General features: G+C 47.7%; 13 protein-coding genes across 13 annotated transcripts; all 13 read left to right on the top strand.

The window, feature by feature from the left end:
* Positions 1-229: 229 nt before the first annotated feature.
* DQ04_00061420 (putative glutamyl-tRNA synthetase) lies at positions 230-2,011 on the top strand (the record flags this gene model as incomplete). The annotated part of the gene is made up of 1 exon (XM_009308032.1): positions 230-2,011. One exon carries the CDS (start codon positions 230-232, stop codon positions 2,009-2,011), a length of 1,782 nt encoding a protein of 593 aa, XP_009306307.1.
* A 232-nt stretch (positions 2,012-2,243) lies between these two features.
* On the top strand, positions 2,244-5,156 carry DQ04_00061410 (putative ATP-dependent RNA helicase; the record flags this gene model as incomplete). Its single annotated transcript, XM_009308031.1, has 1 exon — positions 2,244-5,156. The coding sequence occupies one exon, from the start codon at positions 2,244-2,246 to the stop codon at positions 5,154-5,156; it is 2,913 nt and encodes a 970-aa protein (XP_009306306.1).
* Positions 5,157-5,316: 160 nt separating this feature from the next.
* DQ04_00061400 (ankyrin repeat protein) lies at positions 5,317-6,558 on the top strand (the record flags this gene model as incomplete). Its single annotated transcript, XM_009308030.1, has 1 exon — positions 5,317-6,558. The coding sequence occupies one exon, from the start codon at positions 5,317-5,319 to the stop codon at positions 6,556-6,558; it is 1,242 nt and encodes a 413-aa protein (XP_009306305.1).
* Positions 6,559-6,860: 302 nt separating this feature from the next.
* On the top strand, positions 6,861-7,322 carry DQ04_00061390 (hypothetical protein; the record flags this gene model as incomplete). Its single annotated transcript, XM_009308029.1, has 1 exon — positions 6,861-7,322. One exon carries the CDS (start codon positions 6,861-6,863, stop codon positions 7,320-7,322), a length of 462 nt encoding a protein of 153 aa, XP_009306304.1.
* Positions 7,323-7,468: 146 nt separating this feature from the next.
* Positions 7,469-8,581, top strand: DQ04_00061380 (serine/threonine protein phosphatase; the record flags this gene model as incomplete). Its single annotated transcript, XM_009308028.1, has 1 exon — positions 7,469-8,581. One exon carries the CDS (start codon positions 7,469-7,471, stop codon positions 8,579-8,581), a length of 1,113 nt encoding a protein of 370 aa, XP_009306303.1.
* Positions 8,582-8,795: 214 nt separating this feature from the next.
* On the top strand, positions 8,796-9,764 carry DQ04_00061370 (hypothetical protein; the record flags this gene model as incomplete). Its single annotated transcript, XM_009308027.1, has 1 exon — positions 8,796-9,764. One exon carries the CDS (start codon positions 8,796-8,798, stop codon positions 9,762-9,764), a length of 969 nt encoding a protein of 322 aa, XP_009306302.1.
* A 147-nt stretch (positions 9,765-9,911) lies between these two features.
* On the top strand, positions 9,912-12,662 carry DQ04_00061360 (hypothetical protein; the record flags this gene model as incomplete). The annotated part of the gene is made up of 1 exon (XM_009308026.1): positions 9,912-12,662. The coding sequence occupies one exon, from the start codon at positions 9,912-9,914 to the stop codon at positions 12,660-12,662; it is 2,751 nt and encodes a 916-aa protein (XP_009306301.1).
* Positions 12,663-12,981: 319 nt separating this feature from the next.
* Positions 12,982-14,040, top strand: DQ04_00061350 (UV excision repair RAD23-like protein; the record flags this gene model as incomplete). The annotated part of the gene is made up of 1 exon (XM_009308025.1): positions 12,982-14,040. The coding sequence occupies one exon, from the start codon at positions 12,982-12,984 to the stop codon at positions 14,038-14,040; it is 1,059 nt and encodes a 352-aa protein (XP_009306300.1).
* A 404-nt stretch (positions 14,041-14,444) lies between these two features.
* DQ04_00061340 (putative cationic amino acid transporter) lies at positions 14,445-16,097 on the top strand (the record flags this gene model as incomplete). The annotated part of the gene is made up of 1 exon (XM_009308024.1): positions 14,445-16,097. The coding sequence occupies one exon, from the start codon at positions 14,445-14,447 to the stop codon at positions 16,095-16,097; it is 1,653 nt and encodes a 550-aa protein (XP_009306299.1).
* A 361-nt stretch (positions 16,098-16,458) lies between these two features.
* DQ04_00061330 (flagellar component) lies at positions 16,459-17,535 on the top strand (the record flags this gene model as incomplete). The annotated part of the gene is made up of 1 exon (XM_009308023.1): positions 16,459-17,535. The coding sequence occupies one exon, from the start codon at positions 16,459-16,461 to the stop codon at positions 17,533-17,535; it is 1,077 nt and encodes a 358-aa protein (XP_009306298.1).
* Positions 17,536-18,214: 679 nt separating this feature from the next.
* DQ04_00061320 (hypothetical protein) lies at positions 18,215-19,498 on the top strand (the record flags this gene model as incomplete). Its single annotated transcript, XM_009308022.1, has 1 exon — positions 18,215-19,498. The coding sequence occupies one exon, from the start codon at positions 18,215-18,217 to the stop codon at positions 19,496-19,498; it is 1,284 nt and encodes a 427-aa protein (XP_009306297.1).
* A 215-nt stretch (positions 19,499-19,713) lies between these two features.
* DQ04_00061310 (hypothetical protein) lies at positions 19,714-20,490 on the top strand (the record flags this gene model as incomplete). Its single annotated transcript, XM_009308021.1, has 1 exon — positions 19,714-20,490. The coding sequence occupies one exon, from the start codon at positions 19,714-19,716 to the stop codon at positions 20,488-20,490; it is 777 nt and encodes a 258-aa protein (XP_009306296.1).
* A 180-nt stretch (positions 20,491-20,670) lies between these two features.
* Positions 20,671-21,240, top strand: DQ04_00061300 (putative 60S ribosomal protein L9; the record flags this gene model as incomplete). Its single annotated transcript, XM_009308020.1, has 1 exon — positions 20,671-21,240. The coding sequence occupies one exon, from the start codon at positions 20,671-20,673 to the stop codon at positions 21,238-21,240; it is 570 nt and encodes a 189-aa protein (XP_009306295.1).
* Positions 21,241-22,224: the final 984 nt, after the last annotated feature.

The raw sequence follows: 22,224 nt of genomic DNA, 5'->3' as shown, positions 1-22,224 counted from the left end.
GGGCGGGGCCGCCGCCGCAATTGGCGCGGCGCGGGGGCTGGTGTGTGTGTGAGGGGGCCCGGGGTCTCCAGATTTCGGGGCGGCACGGAGAGCACGGCAAACGTGGGGTTTTGCGGTGTTTTTGGGGTTTGGTTTTGTGAGTGGGTTGCAAGAACGGCTGTGTTATTTTATTTGTGGTATTGTTATTGGTTTCAGTTTTTTATTGTCTATGATTAGATTAGCAAAACAAATGACCGTTGATATTCATTTAAAGGCGCTTTGGTTAACCAAGACCTATTTTTCTCAGCGTGGTGGTGGCAAAACAGCTTCGGATCAAACACAGGAGCCAGATAGACTCATTCTGACAAATGCAGAGGAAGGGAAGGTTGTCACTCGCTTTCCTCCAGAGGCAAGTGGCTTTCTCCACATTGGACACGCGAAGGCGGCATTGATAAACAGCTTGCTCGCTATCAAGTTCAAGGGAAAGCTTCTTATGCGCTTTGATGATACAAACCCTTCAAAGGAAAAACAACATTTTGAAAAGGCTATATTGGATGACTTGGCTACTCTTGGAGTAAAATGGGACAGTGGACCAACACATTCTTCGGATTACATGGATCTCATGTACGAAAAGGCTGAAGAACTTATCGCCAGGGGACTTGCCTACTGTGACAAAACACCCAAAGAAGAAATGAGGAAATGCCGATTTGATGGGACTCCCACTCGTTATCGTGATTTGACCATTGAAGAGACGAAACGGCTTTGGAACGAAATGAAACAGGGTACAGCAGAAGGTCTGGAAACCTGTTTACGGGCGAAAATCTCTATTGACGATGAGAATAAGGCAATGAGAGATCCCGTAATATATCGGGTCAATCAAACACCCCACGCCAAGTATGAACGAAAATACAATGCCTATCCTACATATGATTTTTGCTGCCCAATTATTGATTCTGTTGAGGGTGTTACGCATGCACTGCGTACTACCGAATATCATGACCGCAATGCTCAGTATTACTGGTTTTGTGACACTTTAAACCTTCGAAAACCTATTGTGGAAGATTTCTCGAGGCTGAATATGGAGTTTGCTGTGATGTCGAAGAGAAAGCTAACTCAACTTGTTGAGAATTGTATTGTTGATGGTTGGGATGACCCTCGTTTACCAACAGTTCGTGCTTTGGTGCGACGCGGCTTAAAGATGGAGGCACTGCGGCAGTTTGTACAAGAGCAAGGTATGTCAAAAACTGTTAATTTTATGGAATGGGCAAGGCTGTGGTTTTTGAATGCTCAGATTCTCGACCCTTCTGTACCGCGCTATACAGTTGTTTCTAATACTCTGAAAGTGCGTTGTACTGTCGAAGGTCAACAGCATCTTGAAAAATGCGAAAAACCTATGCATAAGAAGGTGCCTGAAATGGGCACAAAGACTTTTTTTAAATCCGACGTTATTTTCCTCGATACAGAGGATGTCGCCCTCCTGAAAGAAGGAGATGAAATTACATTGATGGATTGGGGAAATGCCTACATAAAAAACATTCGCACTTCTGGAGATTCTTCTTGTATAACAGATGCCGATATTGTGCTTCATCTTGAGGGCGATGTTAAAAAGACGAAATATAAGTTGACTTGGGTACCAGAGAATCCCAATGCCGAGCATATGAAACTTGTTGAGTATGATCATCTTCTCACAAAGAAAAAGCCGGAGCCTGAAGAGAATCTGGATGACATTATTGCTCCTGTAACCATGTTTACTCAAGAGGCATACGGAGAAGAGGCTCTTTCTTCACTTAAGAAGGGTGATACAATTCAGCTTGAACGCCGAGGGTACTACATTGTCGATAGTGTTAATCCGCAAAAGGTTCTCATCTCTATTTCAGATGGACGTGAAAAGGTGAATCACCTAAGTGCCAAGGCGCAGTATTTGAAGACGATGTGGGGTAAAGGGAATTCATCGGCTGCGAATGATTTGGCGGCGAAAAGGGCTGCCAAGGCTGCTAAGAAAGCAGCACAGAAGCAAAACTCGAAAAAATAATTTAGATAGGACAATAATAATGAAAGGTTCTGTAGACGTTTTGACTCAATTTTGTCTTGTTGACTACAGAAATTAATGAAAATAAGTGTAGTATTTATTATTTACACATAATATATTTTCTTGGCTGGTGTTATTCTTTAAGACTGAAAACATTTTTCTTCTTTCCTGTATATTTTTTTCTCCTTTAATGATTATCTTAGGTGTTTTAGCAAGTGGATCGTTTGAAGTCTTGATGCCCCCCAAACGGTCTATTAGCTTTCTAGATTTGGGGCTTTCAACACCAGTACCCCATGTGCTATCATCGACCCGAGAGCAAAAAAAGAAAGAGAAGCATGAAATAAAAAAAGAGAAGAACGCACGATTAAAAGAAGCGGAGGAACAGTTGTCTCTCGGTAGGGCTAAAGTGGAAAAGCATAAGGCCTTTGTAAAAAAGGAAGTGGCTATTCAAAAAGACGAGAAAACGGCACGAAGAAAAGCACTTTCAGAGTTGCAAGAGCATTTGCGGAAGGAACGGGAAACCGAGGAGTATCTTAAGAAGCAGAAGTCAATAGTTACACAACAAAACTATATTTCAAATTTGGCGGCAGATCGTGAGGCAGAAGAAAAACGGATGCAAGAAATAAAGGAAACTATTGAATCGAGCAATGAAAAGCTTGCTAAAATGGCCCCGAAAAATGTGCACATCCCAGTGACTCGTAGCCCTGAGATAGAAAAGACGAGAAAGGAACTTCCAGTTCTTCGAGAGGAACAAGTAATTGTTGAGGCTATTAACAATTCTTCTCGAACATGCGTTCTGATTTGTGGTGAGACTGGAAGCGGAAAGACGACACAAATTCCCCAGTTCCTATGGGAGTGTGGATACGGCGATTTGAAGGGGTCGCCGTTTGCGAGAGAAGGGGCCATATTGGTTACAGAGCCTAGACGAGTGGCTGCAGTTTCAATGGCTAAACGTGTGGCAGAGGAATTAGGGACAACCTTTGGGGAAAACGTGTGCTACCACGTCCGGTACGATAATAATCTTTCTGACAGCTTCAAAATGAAATTTGCTACTGAAGGAATTGTTTTGAAGGAGATTCAATCGGACTTTCTTCTGCGGAGGTATAGTGTTGTCGTTGTAGACGAGGCACATGAACGTAGCGTAGCTGGCGATATCTTAATAGGCCTTTTATCCCGAATTGTGCCATTAAGAAATGATCTTTACCTGGAAGAACTCCAAAAACATAAAGGAATACCTGAGAAAACGACTGTGAAACCCCTTAAACTGGTTATTATGTCCGCTACAATGAGGGTTGCTGATTTTAAAGAGAATCGTCGGCTCTTTCCGATTCCACCACCATTAATTAGTGTGGAGGCGCGTCGATTTCCGGTGACGAATCATTTTGCAAAACGTACTGAGTTACGGGATTATGTCCATGAAGCATTTCGAAAAGTTTGCCAAATTCACAAAAAGCTGCCTCCTGGTGGGATACTTATTTTTCTTTCCACTCAACAAGAAATTGAATCCCTTTGCGAATGTCTTCGTCAGCATTATGCCAAAACAAGGATTGAGTATTATGATAAGAGCTACTCAAAGCATAGTCTCATTGTTCGCAGTGCGCAAAAAGATGACACTGCTTCTGAGAATGATGAGGAGTCATCTGGTGAAAAAGATGAATTTGGTCTCAAGAATGAGGATTATGCGCTCGACATGGACACCGAGACGGGGGCCTCCTTTACTTCGAGGAAAAGAGACCGAAATGCTTTGGATACTAAAAAAGAAGAAGAAGAAGAGGTATATGAAGAGGATGAAATTAATGGTGAATATAACTCAATGCACATTCTTCCACTTTATGCTTTGATGGATTTCAGAAAACAACAGGAGGTTTTCCGAGAACCACCAACAGGAAAACGTCTTTGTGTTGTCGCTACAAATGTGGCCGAGACATCTATTACTATTCCAAACATTCGATATGTTGTTGATGTTGGTAGAGTAAAGATGAAAACAGTTGATGAATCTACTGGTGCAAGCTGCTTTCGCATTGAGTGGACGAGTCAAGCTTCTGCAGAACAACGTAGTGGGCGTGCAGGGCGTGTGGGACCGGGCCATTGCTACCGTCTTTATAGTACTGCTGTATACTCCAATGTGATGCCAAAACACAGCTCGCCTGAGATATTAAGAACATCACTGGAGTCTGTAGTTTTGATGATGAAGCACCTGGGTATTGATCACGTTGGATCATTTCCGTTCCCTTCACCACCAAAGGAGAGTGATTTAAAGCGAGCCTTGTCACATTTATCGCTTATTGGCGCTTTGGATTCTCAAAAGGATCATCGCATCACAAATATGGGAAAGCGCCTAATTGCTTATCCAATTCCTCCCAGATTTTCACGCGTGATTGCGGAGGCATTAGATCAAAAGGTTTCAGAATCGATTCTCTCTATGGCAATTCTCATTGTTTCAATTTATTCAACAACCACAAGCGTCTTCACTCGCGAAGGGAATTCTTTAAAATGGAAGTCGGTCGATGCGAATACTGATAGTGAGGAGTCTAAGACTCTTATTCAGTCTCTTCTACATCCTGGTAGTGATTTACTTACCTGTCTAAAAGCATTTGGAGTTTATTTGAATGATCCAAGCGTGGCAAATTGTAGGCGGCACTGCTTGGTTCAAAAAAGTCTATTGGAGGCGTCTCAGTTAGGCGAACAACTTCGAGTCTTAAGTCGGCAGGATGGTATTGTAGAACAAGTCGATGATACTCTTGATGCCAATGATGTTGGCACTGCGAACTGTGAAAAACTCTTTGGTGATAATGGTCTACTTACGCTCTCGAAAGATCAGGAAGTTGCTCTACGAAAACTTTTTATCTTTGGACTTGTGGATCAAGTCGCGCGACGGGCTACTATTCAGGAATGCCGTTACCATGGAGTGGAGTACAAAGATAATAAAACAACAAAAGCTCCTTACGTTATCCTGGACTCATCCATGATAGCATACATTCATCCGACCAGCTCCATTGCGCGGACGTATCCTCCACCTGAGTACGTTACTTTTGCGTTTTTGCAAAGATCTGTCCGGTCCGAAACAAAGGACCCTTCTACCATGATGCTGGGTTTAACCATTGTTACTAAGGAATGGCTTCATGAATGTGGTGTAACTGTCGAGTAATTGGTTTTGAAGAACACAAGACGCATGGAGGCTGCTTTAATTTCAGATCACTGGCTCGTATCCATTGGGCGAAACACATGACTCTCTATCTCTCTACCTGTATGGGTTTGTGTACGTATACATTGGGCTTGTCTCTTCTTGTTTCTTCTTGTGCAGACAAATGAGTACAGCGGCCTGTCTGGGTGGGCCGCAAGGGCCCAAAGATCTCTTAGACGCAGTGCGTGAAGCTGTGGTAAAGGGTGACATGGATACTCTAGCGCGTCTTCGCAGAGACTTTCTGAGTGTTGCGGAAAATGTTTCCAAATGCGTCGATGAGACCGGGAATACACTCGTTCACTTGTCTCTAGGAAAAGATACAACCATACTGGCTTTCACAGTCAAAGAACTTGCAGGGAATGTTAACGCCCCTAATTTTCAGGGACGTACACCGCTGCATGAGGCTGTTAGAAACAATTACGTTGAGTGCTGTGAGGCACTTTTAGACTATGGGGCGGATGATACGGTGCAGGCTGCAACCCTTTCTACGCCATTTCACACCGCTGCAGCCTGTGGGAGTGTGGAATGTATGGAGATTTTATTGAAGCGAAGTCCGGATCCCACGGCTAAAGTGAATGAGCTTGACCGCAGCAAGTGCTCAGCACTTCACAAGAGTGCATCAGATGGTGATGTTCGCGTGTGCCAGTGGCTCGTAGAGCACGGTGCAGTAGTTGATCAGCGGGATATCAACGACACAACACCGCTGCTGATGGCTGTAAAAATGGGCAAACAGGAGGCGGCTGAATATCTCATCCGTCAGGGGGCTTGTTGCGACCATCACGATGTGCAGGGCAATCGACCCGTTCACTTCTGCGCAATTCGGTGCGATTACAAGATACTAAAGCTTCTCATTGATGCAAAGGCGTCTGTCAATGTTCAAAATGACGAGTTTAATAACCCGCTTCATCTCGCGGCGATTCACCAGCGGCCAAATTCAAAGGAGTGGGAGGATCTCATTGCGCTTCTACTTGATGCCGGTTGTGATCCCACTGTGGAGAATGCATCACGTAAGAAGCCTGTGGATTACGTTGGTCGCAACCTCAAGAAAGTATTCTCAAGGGAGGAGGCTGACGTGCGCCGGCAACTGAAAGCGCAAAAACAGAGGGAGGAGGAAGAAGAAATACAGAAAATGCTGGAGCTGAGATGCACCTGGAGAAATTCGGTGCTAAATAACTTGGACAAAGCAAAAAAGACACAAAAGGAAGAGGCAGACCGGCTTCACAGAGAAGCGGAGGAGAGGCTCCGTGCCGAAGATGATGCTAGAATTCTCCTTGAGGAAGCTATGGAGAGGCAACGCTATCAAGAAGAGGAAAAGAAAAAACGCACAGACTCTCTGGAGAAGTCGAAGAATTCAGGAAAGAAGTAATCCGCGTGCGCTGTCGTGTATCTCTTTTGATCGCTCTGCGGAATTACTTTTTATCACGTATGTAAACTATCTGGAAGCCGAAGTGCATGACTCCCTACACACGTTGTTGCCGCAGAAGGGGGAAAAAAATATATATATATATATTCACAGGGCGTAGTTGCTCTCAGCATGGCCAACTGTAAACTATCTGCCACCAGGAATTCTTGTTTATTGTTTTACAATCGAATTTCTCTTTATCTTCTTTTTGTACGTCATATCCTATCATTATTTAAAGGGCGTAGTAGATTGGGACGCTTATTGCAATGAAGGTTCCAAAAAAGGAGCGTGACTTGGCTGGAACCGCGGCTTTTGAGGTTGCTCTTCAGTACATCATGGTACGACAGGATCGGTCCTATCACTTTGTTCAATTATTGACGGCAATTTGCTCACTGATCTTTACTCTGGAGGCCTGTTTTATATTTGTTTTTAGCTTTTTATTGCCAGTTTTAGCGGTCAAGCCAGAGAGGTGTTTCCCTTATCTCCAAGAGTACGCATCTCTCCCCGTGGCGTTTTTTTCCGGAGTGTGTTTAATCCTACTGCGTGCTGGTAATCAGCGCTATGCCATCGAACCAGGAGAGCAGCTTATGCGGCGACTCAACAACACCGTTATAGAGCCTTGTTTGGGCATGCACTTTGACTGCGCGACGGGTAAACTGCGATCGGATGAATTGTGGGCTGCCAATGTTGATCCATTAGTTCCTGCAGATGATGCAAGCCAGGCTTGAAAGATATTTGTGTCTGTTGTTGCAAAAAAAAATATATATCTGCATTTTTTCGTTCACATTCTTGTCCAGGTTTATTCCTCCCATTTTTTGTTTTGTCTGTTGGTTTGTATCTCTCTTAATATCTCTTCTACTCTTTACAAGGAAAAATGTCGGTTGCTCTTCTGTGTTTCTGGGCCCTCCTTGTCTCTCTATCGGGATTCAGCGGCTGCGATGGACGACGCATCGTTGCTGTGGGGGATCTTCACGGTGATCTCAATCAGACCCTCTCCATCCTGCGTCTCACGGAACTTGTGAATGATCACCAGCATTGGATAGGGGGAGATACATTCTTTGTCCAGCTTGGAGATATTCTCGATGTTGGCCCTGATGATCTTATGATAGTGCGTCTTTTAATGAGGCTGGAAAAAGAGGCACAGGCTGCTGGTGGAGATGTTATTCAGCTTCTGGGAAACCATGAAATTCGAAATCTTGTTGGCGACTACCGTGCTGTGGACCCAGGAAGTCTCGCGCACTCTGGTGGAAGAAAAGGCCGTGATGAACTGCTTTCCAACAAAACTGATGTGGGAATGTATCTGCGGACCCGAAAAGCCATCTTTCATCATGGGGAGTTCCTTTTCATGCATGGTGGGTTTTCAACGGCAACAGGAGGTATGATCACTGGAATTGATAAGGTCGAAGGGTTCAATGCCGCGATGCGGAGCGCACTAGTGAATAATACCCTGACTCCTTTAGGGAAAGCAGGGCTTGATTTGGCTGAAGATAATGGGAGCGAGGTGGCCAATCCTATTCTTGTCCGCTCCATTCTAAATGTCCGGTGTGAAAGCCTAAAAAAGGTTTTGAATAAGAAATTTAAAGGGATTAGATCGGTTGTGGTGGGACATGTGCCCCATAACCCCCAGGATTTTTCTGATTGGCGTCTCTGTGATGGCCGCTTGATTGCTATTGATTTTGGTCTCAGCCGTTGGAAGAAAGGCGATCCTGGACACGTGGCTGCACTCGAAATTGATGATGAGGTTGGCCATGTGCAGTTGATTGAATCCACTGTCGAGTTCCGTGATTTCAAGCTGGACGTGCATGATTCTGTGGTTGATAAGGTTAAGCATTCATTGCCGTTAATCAAGCTTGCAGCTGTGGTTGTGGCTTCGGTCCTTCTGCTTGGCTTGTTGGGCATGTGGCTGTATTCTTCTACAGGAGGTAAAGCGTTGTCAGACAAAACACAAGAGTCCTACGGGTCTGTTAACCTTAGGATACAGGGATAGCATGTGTTACAAAAGAAAAAAAAGAGCAAAAACATCAACAGCAACAGAGAACCTTTATAGAAGGCAACTCTACTTGGCGGAGTAAGCAAAACCAAAAAAAGATAATATCTTTTGGGCAATGCAGCATCCAAATTTGACTGTAAGTTTATTGAAAATTTGTTCTTTTCGTGATATGACTTTTTGGTTGATCTTTTTTCCTTGAAGTACATGGGATATGGAGCAAAAGGGAAATTGTCATGAAAGTGGCTTGAGGGATGCGTTCACGACAGCGCTGCTCAGGCATGCGGCCAAAAATCTTGGTGTCCAATACACAGGTGTTATGGTACAACCCAGTGGCAATGACATTGTAAATGAACTGGATCGAACAAGGTCTGAGATACACACTCGGGAGCGTTTACTGGGCGTTGAAAACATGACCCTGATTCCACTACTGGTAAAAGCTGGTGATTTGTCGCTGACGCGCGAGGCTGCGCTCATTTATTACCAGAAGGCTCTGGATGTTGTGGAGGCTAACATTGCCCTTAAAGGGGACTCCACGGCGATTGATGACGTTATTATATCGAGCTGCTCGGACCTTGCCTTGCGTTTCTTTCGTCATGGACAATACAAGGGGGCGAAAAGTACTTTTGAAATAGCGATATCTATTTGCCATCAAAAGTGTTTGCTCGAATCCGGAACCTTCCTCCACGGCGCAAGAGAGTGCAACAGTGTACAGGATAACCAGAAACTACAGGGGAAACTGCGTGAGTGGCAAGGCGGTGTTGAGGCGGCACAGCAAGATGTGGCGACCATTCTCAGCAGCGCTGCGCCCAAGTCCTTGCGCCGCCGAGGCGTGCGTGATTCCTGGTGCCAGACGGGGCTAACGGCTAACGGTGGTGCTGGGTCGCCTCGCTGCCCAGCAGGACTAAACAGACGAGCAGGTGTGCCAAAAGGGATTCGAGACGCGCGTGACCTTGAGAAACTTGTGGAATACGTCTTTGATCCTGCTAGTAAGAGTCATGACATTTCAACACAGACCATTGTAGAGGAGGTTCAGCCACAAACTTTTTTGCAGCCTGCCCCTGCCGCCTTATCGAATCCACTCCCAGCTCTCTGGGAATCCACTGACCGCGTCTCCTTGAAAACATATGGGACTCCCACTGCCATTGGATTAACAGATATTGTGGCAAGAAGGATATTGTAAATTCAATGCAACTTTTTACACCTGCTTGGATACAATTTCCTGTCTTTTTTACTTCTCTGTTTGTCATTTGCTCCACGTGGTGTAAAAAAGTACGAATGCTTTTTTTTTTCTTTCCTATCCTTGCTTCCCTGCTTGTTTGTAAAGAGAATGCCCAAAGCCAACCGCATCGATGACGCTTTGACTATCAACGATGAGAATGACCGTATACTGGAATTCTGGCTCTATGCTCGGGCCTCCTCTGAGTTCTGTGAGGAGCAGGACCCGTCAGACTTTCTTTTTGTTACAAACCTGGGGGGTCAAGAGGATAGAAAAACGCTGGCGAGCAGTTTGGATAGCGTTGAACGTACCCCAGAGTCCCTTGAGGCGTGCTTTCTTCGTCGGAAGATAACATTATCGCTCCCCTTCGTAGAACAGTTCGTTAATGAAGCTAACACGGTGGCACTCTACGTGCGACCTCCCCAGGAGCAACCGGAGGGAAGTACATCCATACCACCGAAAACAACAAAGCTGGTGGGAAAGAAAGACCGCAACAAGAGAGATGAAGATGTGGTTTCACTTGAAAAAGCAGAGAAGATACTGTTTCTAAGCTTTGATTTGGTCGATCTCCTGACGATGCCGTCCATGCGGCTACCGGTATCTCTTGCCCCAGATGCGATGCTACAGGATTGTGCCATCGAGATTCGATGCGGCACCGCTTTTCTACCACCGACCAAGCTCAATAGATACCGTCCGCTGAAGATTGAGGTTCACTCCATTTGCAATCTTCCAAAACCAAGCGTCCGAGATGAGCCCGTATTTCTGTCAGTGAAATTTGGCGATATTCAGTTTCGATCACCCAAGCTTGATGTGGCCCCGAATGGAAAAGTATTATATCGCCGCGTGTTGTTTTTAGGCACACAGACCCCTTTGAGTCTGTATCAGAAGGCCTTCTTTCATAAAATAGAAGTCTCTGCGTTCTACGGGGCAAAAACATGCGTGGGGATCGGAACACTATCGCTACGTGCAGCCGTGACAGATCGGCAGACAGAGTTTAGTGAAACAGTGCATCTTTTGCCTAACCGTACTACACCTGCTCTGGATGATAATTGCCTCACCAAAGGTGCGATTGTTTCTCTGCGGTTCGATTTATTCACCCCGTTGCCGTATCCAAGTCACGTTGACAGTGACGGGCAGCCTGCACACGGTCGATTCCTTACGCGTGGTCTTATACGAATGCCCTATGCAGCTAAGTGGACATCAAATGTTTTGGAGGCATTGATCACTACGCTTCTTCAGTTCAAAAAAGCACACGAAAAAAGCGACGTGTATCAATACAAGCTGCCTCAACCAGAGCCGGAGGCCCCGCCACCCAAAGATAAGAAAAAAGACCGTGGCAAACCACATAAGGGCCAGGTGCTACCGCCTCCTCGACCCCCTTCTCCTATATCCCTATTTGATGCTCCTTTCAAAATTGTCACACCGCCTGGGATTAGTGGGTTCGAAGTGATGGACGATAACATGCGAATCATTTGTGTGGAGGGACCCGCCGCAGAGGTGCATAAGATTCTCGAGCGGGCTAGTGCGGCTGCCGGCCACGACCCGAAACTGGTGTTACTCATGAATGCGGAGCTGTTTGTGCCAAGACGTAGTTACGTTGTGTTTCCACCTCTGGTGACGGTGCCACAAATAGTAAACGACACTACTACAGGTGATGAGGCTAGGACGATTTTGCCTAAGGAAGGAACAGTGGCGCCATCCGGTCTTGGGGGTCGTGTCACTGAACGTGACTCCACTGTCGCCGGGACGGTGGAGTTGTTGTCCTCGCCGACCTCCACAGCTGAGTGCAACCGAGAAGCCGGGGAAATATTCGACAGCGCCGAAGCGGAGGCTGGCGGCACGGGAGGACGAATTCACCGCATACGTATCAAGGAGACAATTGAATCACTAGTCTCGCAGCAACACTACCTTCTGAAAAGGGTGCTCTCGGAAAGTTGTGTCAAGTGTTACACAAAACTAGATGCTTTGTGCGGTTGCCTCTCTCTCTGGAATGCCCTTGAGCGTGATCTGTTTCCAACGCCAGAGGAGCTTATTGCGTTGGAGCGTTCCTTTGGCGCCACACTAGAGTTGCCAGACGTTTTTGGCAGACAGGAGTTTGTCAATGTAGCGGTTGCAAAGCAGTCACCGGATTTTTCATACAAAGAGGTTGAGGAGGAGTCGGTCCCAGGTGTTGATGTAGGCGCCCTGCACTGGAGCGACGTAGGAAAAATGGTTCTGTTTGAGGCAACTCGAATCATGTCTTCCCAAAAGCGAATCCCTGCGCACGTGCAACAACGGTATCCACAGGCCTGTTGGATGCGCACGCTAGACACCAATAGCGATGTCTTGTGCGCTTTTCCTCCCGGTTCCCAACCCGGTGGCACAATTCGTTACCTTGTAGAAGCACAGGTTGTTCGTTGCGAGCAGACCCTATGCCTCTACGCTCTCGAGTGCAGCTCACTTGCAAAGAGTCACACACACACACGCAATCCAGCATATGAGGCTTCTCTAGCGGCTTTGCGAAAGCAGAGAACCCGGGATCTCTTACGCCACAAACCGAAGCAGAAGCAGAAGCAGGGAAAGTCACCTGCTGCGACCTTCAGTACTGTCCAGCTCGGCAGTGCTCTAGCTGTACAGAGTGACGACAGTGAGGATGACCAATTAGTGGATTCCCCACCACGCGAAGCGCGCGTGGCTCCAAAAACCATTACAAGTGCATTTGAACGGGATTTCGTTGCACGAAACCGAAGAAATATCGCATCACTCACGAAATATGTACCTCGGATGACGACCGCTGACTACGACTTCTGCTGGGAGCTGTATAAGCGAAGAGTTCCCGTTGCCCCTCCACAGCGCCCAAGGGGACCGCCGATGCACTTCTAAAGAAAAAGCTTGAAAGAAATGTAAGATTTTTCTAGGCTCATGAAGGTGGCGTTTTTGGTTTATCTTTGTGTTGCTTTTCACCCCGTATTCATGTACAGTTGGCGACAAGTACGCTACATGAAATCCCCTTTTTAATTGTTCTCTTTTCTTACCCCTGCGGTCCCAGGCGCGAATTTATTATTATTATTATTATCATATGGCTTGGGTTCCCATTCTTGTGTGCGTTTGCTGCTTCTCCTTTTTCGACCCCAATTAAGTCAGTTGTGAGGGAACAGTAACGGGAAGAGAAACACACACCATAAAGCAGCAAAGGAATCCAATGAAGATTATCCTCAAATCCATCGGGGGGAAAGAATACGAGAAGGAGGTGAAGGAGGATTCTACAATCTGGGATATCAAGAAACTCCTTGAGGAAGACTATCTACCAGAAAAACTGCATTTGTGTTACAACGGATCTATTTTAGAGGATGCAAAGACTATCACCGACCTTGAATTGAAAGAGAATGCAGTCCTCATCATCGCGGGAAGTAAGAGGAAGATTCAGAAGCCTGAGCCCAAAACAGACTCTGCCGCGCCCAAGCCAATTGAAAAGGCATCATCTTTGAATGAACCCAAGACGACCAGCGAAGCGACGACCGACAAAGAAAATGCAAAGGAATCTTTGACAGATGCGATAACGTCAGAACTGTTTTCTCGTAACACAGGGGGCCCGCAATTGAACCCATCAGCGGAAAGTCCGGCGCCCAGTCAAGGGATTGACACGTATGGTGTGGACCCCGTACTCATTGAACAGATTGTAGCTATGGGGTTTTCCGACCGCCGGGAGGTGGCAACGGCTCTTCGTGCAGCGTTTATGAATGTCGAGCGTGCGGTTGAATATCTCTGCACAGGTATGCCTAGCAGCAGTGTAGAGGAGTCAACTGGGGCAGGGCCCGCTCAGTCTGGAGGGGTACGTGAATCAATACCATCACCAGATCAACGTGTTCAAGGAGACTCAGACCTTCAAAGAGCGTTGATGAACATCCCCCAGTTTGAGGAAATCCGTGCAGTGGTTCAGGGCAATCCTCAGGCTTTGGCAACTGTTGTAGAGCAACTTCAATTACACCACCCAGAGATTATTGAGATGGTGCAACAGAATCCTGAAGAATTTATGTCTATCATGTTGGGCAACTCGGTTACAAGAGTTCCAGCAAGTGGCGACGCTTCCACTCCTGCTGTGCTTCCTCTCGGGCCAAACGAGCGGGCTGCCGTCCAGCGCCTCGTCCAGCTCGGCGGTGGTTCGTGGAACGAATATGATGCCATTGAGGCGTACCGTGCATGCGATGAAAATGAGGAAGCAGCAGCCGATCTACTGCTAAACAGCTTTTTTGGTGATTAGAGTTAGAAGTGGTCTGGTGACAAGACACACAAGAAGTGTACACAGAGGCATGATATGGCTTAATGCGCGGGGGTGAATAGGAATATGTGTGGGGTGACGCATTGGATTTTTCTCTTTCTTTCCTCAGGCTGTACAAAATGGTGAAAAAGTTAAGTAAACAATGGCACCACACAAAGAATTCTTATAACCCGTGCTTCCTATTTCTACACAAAGCCGCTACACCCTTCCCCTTTCATCTCTATTCTTGCGTAAAGTTGAAGCCGCCGCCGAACTGCTTCTGGTGTATCTGTGTGAAATGTAACCTCACTGATCGTGAATTCTTCACAGCTGCACTCCTTTGTCTTTTGTTTTTGCTTTCACAAATTTTTTCTTTACCACTAACCATTGGGGTCTACCAAAAGGTGATGGATGTGGTTACTGAGCCTGAAAGTAGGCTGGGCATCTCGTTCTTCCGTCAGGTTTTTAGGAGGAAATGCATATACGCCACGGTTGCGGCACTAGATCAAAACCAGTTTTGCCGCACGCTGGGTTTGAGGTCCCTGGTGGCTCTGGGTGTAGGTGCGGTGGTCGGTGCCGGTATTTTTGTCATCACGGGCCAGGCCTCTGCACTTTACGCTGGGCCTGCCCTCACCATTTCATTCATTTTGTGCGTATTTCCATGCCTCTTCACGGCCCTGTGTTACGGTGAACTGGTGGCGATGCTTCCCGTGGCCGGCAGCGCCTACACGCACACGGCAGTGGCAATTGGTGAGTTCGCGTCGTGGGTGGTAGCGGTGTGTCTCACACTGGAGTGCCTTGTTTCAGGTTCTGCTGTTTCGGTGAGCTGGTCCGCCAGCGTTCAGTCCTTTCTAAGAGAGTTTTTTATCGAGTTCCCACCCGTGCTTGGCAGATCCCCGATTGGTGTCTCAGACAACGGCTTTGTCTTGACTGGGTGCATCTTTGATCTCCCGGCAATGTTTTTGGCTATCATTTGTTCAATAGTACTCTGCTTGGGTGTAAAGGAATCAACAACTGTAAACAGTTTTTTTGTGATGGTGAAACTCATGGTGCTTGGTAGTTTTGTGATTTACGGGGCGTACCATGCACTGAATAACTGGACACAGTTCAAGTGCAATCTCACCCCATTTGTACCTCCCAATAAGGGTGAATTTGGTAAGTACGGTACCAGTGGCGTCATTCGAGGTGCTGGTGTGGTGTTTTTCGCAAATGTAGGGTTTGATACCATCTGTGCGAGCGCCCAGGAGTGCCGGAACCCACAGCGTGATATTCCACGTGGTGTTATCTATACTTTAATTATATGCTCTGGTCTTTACGTTGCTGTTACTCTTGCACTCACAGGCATGGTTAAGTACACTGACCTGAATGTCGACGCCCCAGTGATAATGGCGCTTGACAAAGTTGGAGCCCCGGTGTTCTTGCGTGTTCTTGTTGACATCGGCACCATCTCCGGATTGACTTCGGTTTGTTTTGCGTGTTTTTTTGCAATACCTCGTCTTGTCATGACTTTATCTAAAGACGGGTTGCTGCCACCTTCGCTGTCACGAATACATCCTCGATTTCGATCCCCCGTGAATGCCACGGTGTGCTGTGGCATAGCTGGTGGTCTAATTGGAGGTTTCTTTCCGCTGGAGATGCTGGGTGAAGTGATTTCATTCGGTACACTGGTCACCTTTATATTCGTGTGTGTCTCCATGTGGAAAATGAGAATTGATTTTCCAGACTTTCCGAGGCCGTTTGCTGCACCTTTCTTCCCTTATGTGCCTTTTTTGGGTGTTCTTTTCAATTGTTTGCAGTTGTTTTCTCTGCCGCTGGCTACTTGGCGTAATTACGGTGTGATTGTGGTTCTGTCCTCACTGTGGTACATATTCTACGGGTTTCGACACAGCGCAGCCAACGCGCCCGTTGCCCCGCCACGGTGCAACTGGGCCCCCGAGGTGGATGCAGCTGCACCCCGGCAATCCCAGGAGGATGGGCGAATGGAGGATGCATGTTCAACGGAATTGCCTCCGATATGTGCTTGGAACGAACGAAAATTCTTTATCTCTGTCAGTACATGACGCAACATGTTTTTATACACGATGTTGTTCTTTTTTTTGTGTAAAATTTTGCTGGCAACACGTCTTCCTTTCACTGTCCAGTTAACCCGGCCAATTATCTTTCGCCTAAGTGGGTGAGGTCTGACAGCTTCAACAACGAATCCTGGGAACTAATAACGAGACAACAAAAAAAAACCGAAACAAGGGACGAAAAAAAGAAATGAGATACTTGACTAAAAGAGACAAGTATCAGAAGCAGTGGATCTGTGGGTTTGCTGTTTTGTTTATTTCCCTTATTATTTTTATTACCTTCTTCTTTCTTGTGTGGTTTAGAGGGTCTGCAAAAGACAACTGCTCCACTCTTAATACCGAGCAAGCAAATATGATCTACTCTGGTGAAATAGAGAATGGCCAAATGCATGGCCGTGGGTGCCTTCAGTACCCCAACAAGGAAACGTACGACGGTGAGTGGGTCTTTGGCAAACGCCACGGATATGGTGTTTATATGTACGCTGATGGTAGCCGCTATGAGGGTGAATGGGTGGAGGACAAGGTCCACGGAAAGGGAACGTGCCACTACACCAGCGGAAATAAATACACCGGTGATTGGACATTTGGCCGAATCAACGGTCGCGGCGTCCTTGAATACCACGACGGCGATCGCTATGAGGGTGACTGGAAGGATGGACGCATGCATGGTAAGGGTATTTACTGCTACTCGAATGGTGACAGGTACGAGGGAGAGTGGAAGGACGATAAGCGTCACGGCAAAGGTATGGTCGTGTACGCCGCTTCGGATGGATCTGTTTCCGAAAAATATGAGGGCGACTGGGTTGACGGTCGTATGCAGGGCTGGGGAAAATATTTTTATGCCGACGGTGGTGTCTACGAGGGTGAGTGGAACGATGGCAAGATGCATGGGAAAGGTACGTATGTATTTCCAAATGGAAATAAGTACGAGGGTGAATGGCAAGATGACAGGAAACATGGCTACGGCATCCTTAACTACGTTAACGGCGAACGGTATGAAGGCTACTGGCAGCTTGATAAAGCCCATGGCAAGGGAACATTGTTGTACCTGCAAGGTGATCGTTATGTTGGAGAGTGGCACTATGGTAAGAAACACGGTCACGGTGTTCTTACCTATAGTAATGGTGATACATACGATGGTGAGTGGCGCGACGATGACGCGTCGGGCTACGGCATACTTGAGTATGCAAATGGCTGCCGATATGAGGGGGAATGGGCAGCAGATCGCCGCCACGGTCAGGGCTTGTTGCGACTTCCTGATGGTTCCAGCTATGAAGGTGGCTTCGCGTACGGTAAGAAGGACGGCAATGGCCGCATGATACTGAAGGACGGTTCCTTGTATATAGGTACGTGGAAGGAAGGAAATATCGTGGGCCAAGGCGAGTTCCGGCTCTCTGAGAACTGTGACCTCAGCAACCCAGACTACTGAATTCACCGTATAGATTACTGGATGTTTCTTTTTTTTCGATCTCCCATTCTTTTGTTCCTTCATATAGAGATGATCTATAACAGAAACTGATCACATTTATTTCTATTTCTCTCTCTTTTTGGGGGCCATAGCAGTAAACACTCAGGGTGCCAGTGTGATTGGTTGAGGCTACATTTGTTTAGCGAATTGCAGGAATATGTGAGAGGACAAAACTTGGTAGCAACAATCCGCGCGATTATTGGAGAGTTGAAGGAAAAAAGCAAACAAAAAAAAAAGAAAGAGCAGAGAGGAGTTGAAAGTCTCACCTCGTTGTCTTTTTTCTCTTCCTACTGTACCGATGTCCTAAATGGCTATTTTTGTAGTGGAGAGGGTAGATGATGTGTGCAAGGGCTACCCCTCCGATACTCGGTGGGCCTAGTGGACACCGTGCAGCCTGCTGTGAGGCTGGCCAACAAGTGGCAGATACCCCTCGCCCCTCTGCCATTGTTTCCTCTTTTCCATGGTTCTTTCTCGCATGGGGATTGCGTAGAGATCAATCATAGCCGACCACGCAGTGCCGTAGAAAGAGAAATAAAGAAAAACAACAACAACAACAAAAAGTCTGTGTGTTTGTTCGTGTGTGAAGTGTGAGGTCCCACTTCCTTTTTTATCGCAGGAAAACGTTTTGTAGGGACGGGCCATGGACACCATAAAGGGCTTGGCGCGCCGTACGACACAAAGCATCAGGGAGATCGTTACCCACACAGATTCAAGCGGCCAGGATGAGATGCTGGCTGATGCAGGCAAAAAGGTGCGCCAGTTCCAAAAGACAAGCGAGGTTCTTTGCACCAAATTAATACATGCCGCAGAACTCATTGAGGAGCTGGGCAAGGTTCTAAAGAGTGTTGGGGAGGAGTACCAGAGGGTGCCAGATTTGCAGCCGGAGTCTGGCCAGCTCGCTGAGGATGTCTTAGAGGTGGGCACCAAACTTATCGCAACTGCTCAGGAGCATCAAAAAGGCATTAAGAATCAGGGCTTTGATATGCTGAATTCCTTTATTAAAGGTGTAAACAAACTGAAGGATGCAGAAGACGCATGCCGCAAAAATCAATTGGAGTACGACTTCTTTCGAAGGAAAGTACTGGACCTGCGTCGCAGCCCACCCAAGGATATATCTCGTATTCCACGAAATGAACAAATTATGGAGAACTGGCGTGTTGAGCTCTGGAGAGCTACCGAAAACAATAAGGCAATCTGTTCTCAACTCTACAGTGAGGGGCAACGCACCATAGACCTCAGTGTTCTAACTCTTACACAGGTTCTTGGGAGCTTCTTTAGTATCGCTGGGGGTGGTTTCAAACAGCAGTTTGTGAATGCACGGCTACCAGTGTACCCAGTCGCCCCCCTTTTGCCGGCGGCACCGCTACCGCCCAACCCTATGCCGCCCTTTCAGCAGCCTCCACAGTTAGGAGGCCATGCTCAGAACCCATACGGGCAACAGCAGGGATGGAACCAGGGACAACCCCCTCTGTCACAACCACAACAAACACTACAACAGCAAGGTGGTTGGCAGCAAGCCCATGCTCTTCCACCTTCACCACATGTGCAGCAACCAGAGTGGCAGAAAGGACCGCCTTCGCAAAAGCAACAAGAGCAACAACAAGGTTGGCAGTGGGGACAACCGACCTTGTCGCCATCACCGCAAGAACAACAGCAACAGCAACAGCACCAGCCCTGGGGACAGCAACAACCGCAGACTTCTGGAGGGGGGTGGAAAACGGCCTTGGAGCCTCAGGAGTGGTGCACGCCGGCGCAGAGCGGGTCGTCTGTGGTGGTGGAACAGGCGGTGCCAAACACGTGGGCGCCAGTACCAGCGCAGGTTGGGCGGCCAGCTGACGACAATAATAACAAAGGTAATGTCAATGGCAATGGTGTATACGAAACTGGGTCACTTGCCGTGCCATCATCGGGAAATCAACAGTAGTTATTTCTGAAAGTTGTGCCCGGGTTCTTTTTCATTCTGGCGTGACGGATTATGTCTGTAGGGATTGTGCACAATAGGTCACTGAGGTGCTTCTTCCTATGAATGAAGAGGATAGAGTACTTGTGTATGAGTATGTGTTGGGGCGGGTGGGTAGTTTGGAAGGTAGGAGAGAGATACCTTCTGTTGGTTGATTTTCTTTTTTGGTTTCGTTGAAGATGCCCCCAAAGAAATCAATCGAGGATGCTGGCAGTCCGCCTGAAAATAAGTGTGTAGTAACGCAAAGCCACCTCCTGCAGTACTCTTTTGTTCGTCGTGTAATAGAGGAAAACGAGGACATGTTGCTTGAGATCGACGAACTTCGTGAAACGGTGAAGCGGCAAGCCGAACAGCTTATTGCCGCTGAGTCGCGTATTTGCTTTCTGGAGGCGCAGCTTCCTGTACCAGAGAATAGTCCAGGCGCAGCGGAGACCGCGTCCGTTGCGAATGGGGATGCTGTTACTGATTCTAATGTTATTGACAAAGTCGGCATTCTGCGTTCCATATTGGGTGCCATAGTGGCGTATCAGTTTGGTGACTGCTACAAAAGGATACGGGCTCGCACGCGGCGGGTGATGCGCGAAGATGGTAAGAGTTCTACAGAACCTGCAGTGGACGGGGAGGAGAAAGAGAAAGGGCAAGATGATGAGGAGGAGGAGAAGTGCGTGCTCGAGCGCGCGCTCCGTGAATCTAACCGACGCCTGAATGAGGCCTGCTGCCTCCTGCAGTCATACCAAGACACACCAAGTTTCTCGGCAACCGCGTCCGACCAACTAGTAATTGAGTCGATGATGCACGTGATTTGCCTGTCAAAGATGCTGAACGCCATGGCGCTGGAGGGCTATAGTTCCTCTGCTGCGGGGGCGAGGTGGTTACTCGCTGCACAGGGGCACCGTATACGTGAAGTTGCTGACCTTGCAACGCCTCGTCTCCCTCCCGAACCACGAACTGAGTGATAGTGATGACATTTCCTTCGACATATTGGTAGAGTGCTACTCCGTGCTCTCTGCAATGCCAGTTTGACCGAGCACACAGTCTCCCTTCATTCTTACTCCAATTCTTTCTTACTTCTTGACTTATGTGTTTCTTATTCACTCTGTCTTTTTTTTTTTTTGTGCGACAGGCAAAAGGAAACCATGAAGGTGAAGACACAAGATTGCATCCAATTCCCGGAGGACGTCGACGTCTCTGTGAAGCACCGCGTCGTCACGGTCAAGGGGAAGCGCGGGACGCTCACCAAGGACCTGCGTCACCTGCAGCTCGACTTCCGCGTCAACAAGAAGTCCCACACTTTCACAGCCGTTCGCTGGTTCGGCAACAAGATCAACAACTCCACCATCAACACAGCACTCTCGCATGTGCGCAACATGATCACGGGCGTGACCAAGGGCTTCCGCTTTAAGGTCCGCTTTGCCTACGCGCACTTTCCCATCTCCGTCTCTGTGGAGAACCAGCTTGTGGAGATCCGTAACTTCCTTGGCGAGAAGCGCGTGCGCCGCCAGGTCATCCCAGATGATGTGAAGGTTTACCGCACTGACGCCGCTGTGGTGAAGGACGAGCTCGTGCTGGAGGGCAACGACCTCGAGAAGGTCTCGCGTGAGGCTGCCGTGATGCACCAGCTGTGCCTGGTAAAGAAGAAGGATATCCGTAAGTTCCTGGATGGTATCTACGTGCAGACGAAGACCAACGTGGTGGTGGAGGAGTAAGGTTCCTTTTAGCCATTAATCATTTCGTTTTCTTGCTTTCAAATAATTTGCACGGTTTCTGTAAGGCTATGTGGAGATTGTATACACTGCTCTTTGTGATACCAGAATGCGTTAAATTGATTAATTTACTTTTTTTTTGTTTTGGGCCCGTTTTGTTTTGCGGTTTCGGGTGCTAGTGTGTAGAGAAAGGGATGTGATGCCTGTGGATGCGCTGTGCCTGATGGAACCTACACAGGCTTGGAGCATGCGGTGCAGGAGGAAGAGCAGCGGCGCCACATGTGGAAAGCTCAAGTGTGGCTTGAAGACAGCTTGCGTGACGGCGTGGGAGCTGCTCAATATGAGTTTCTTTTTTGGGTCGCGAAACGCACTCTAAAGATGTGAGCATCGTATCGAACTTGTGATATTAATCCTCTGGAAGTACGGCCAGGCCTTTGTCCTTCGCTACTGGTGGGCATTCGCACGGCTCACTCCTCGCACGCCGTTTATAAGCAGTGAGGGCGGCCACCGAGGGGAGCTGTTATCTTCACCGACGCCTGCCTATTTATCGCCAAGATGAAAGACATGTGGGGGGTCCTGTCCACGCTGCCGATTGCTGTAGCGGATCACGTAATGGCAATGTCAGTGGAGAGTGGTCATAAAAAAGTAACATGTTTTCATGTGGTTGCAGCGGGTAGAGCCGGCAAGTAAAATAAACCCATTGAAATCGATTTTGCCTTTAGTTCCGCTGGCACCGGCGTGTTCGTTGGCATAACCATAAGAATTTGCGGCTGTTCAACAAACCGTTTGCTGTCGGAGGTGCGCGATCCGTGTGAGGTTGCCGGAAGGTGTTATTCACTCAGCGTGTACCATGAGCATCTCTGCGCCGGTGAGGCGATGCGAAAACGCACACTGCTGGCATTCATAAAGTAGAAGACAGTGTTGCTTGTATCGACGCCATCCAACGTCATACTTATGTGCCAGAGAACGACCGCCCCCCCTCCCCCC

Source organism: Trypanosoma grayi (assembly GCF_000691245.1).
Source record: "Trypanosoma grayi strain ANR4 Tgr_6_V1, whole genome shotgun sequence".
Lineage (NCBI taxonomy): Eukaryota > Euglenozoa > Kinetoplastea > Trypanosomatida > Trypanosomatidae > Trypanosoma > Trypanosoma grayi.
Note: the sequence above shows the minus strand (reverse complement) of the source record. Positions and strands in the feature narration are given on the sequence as shown.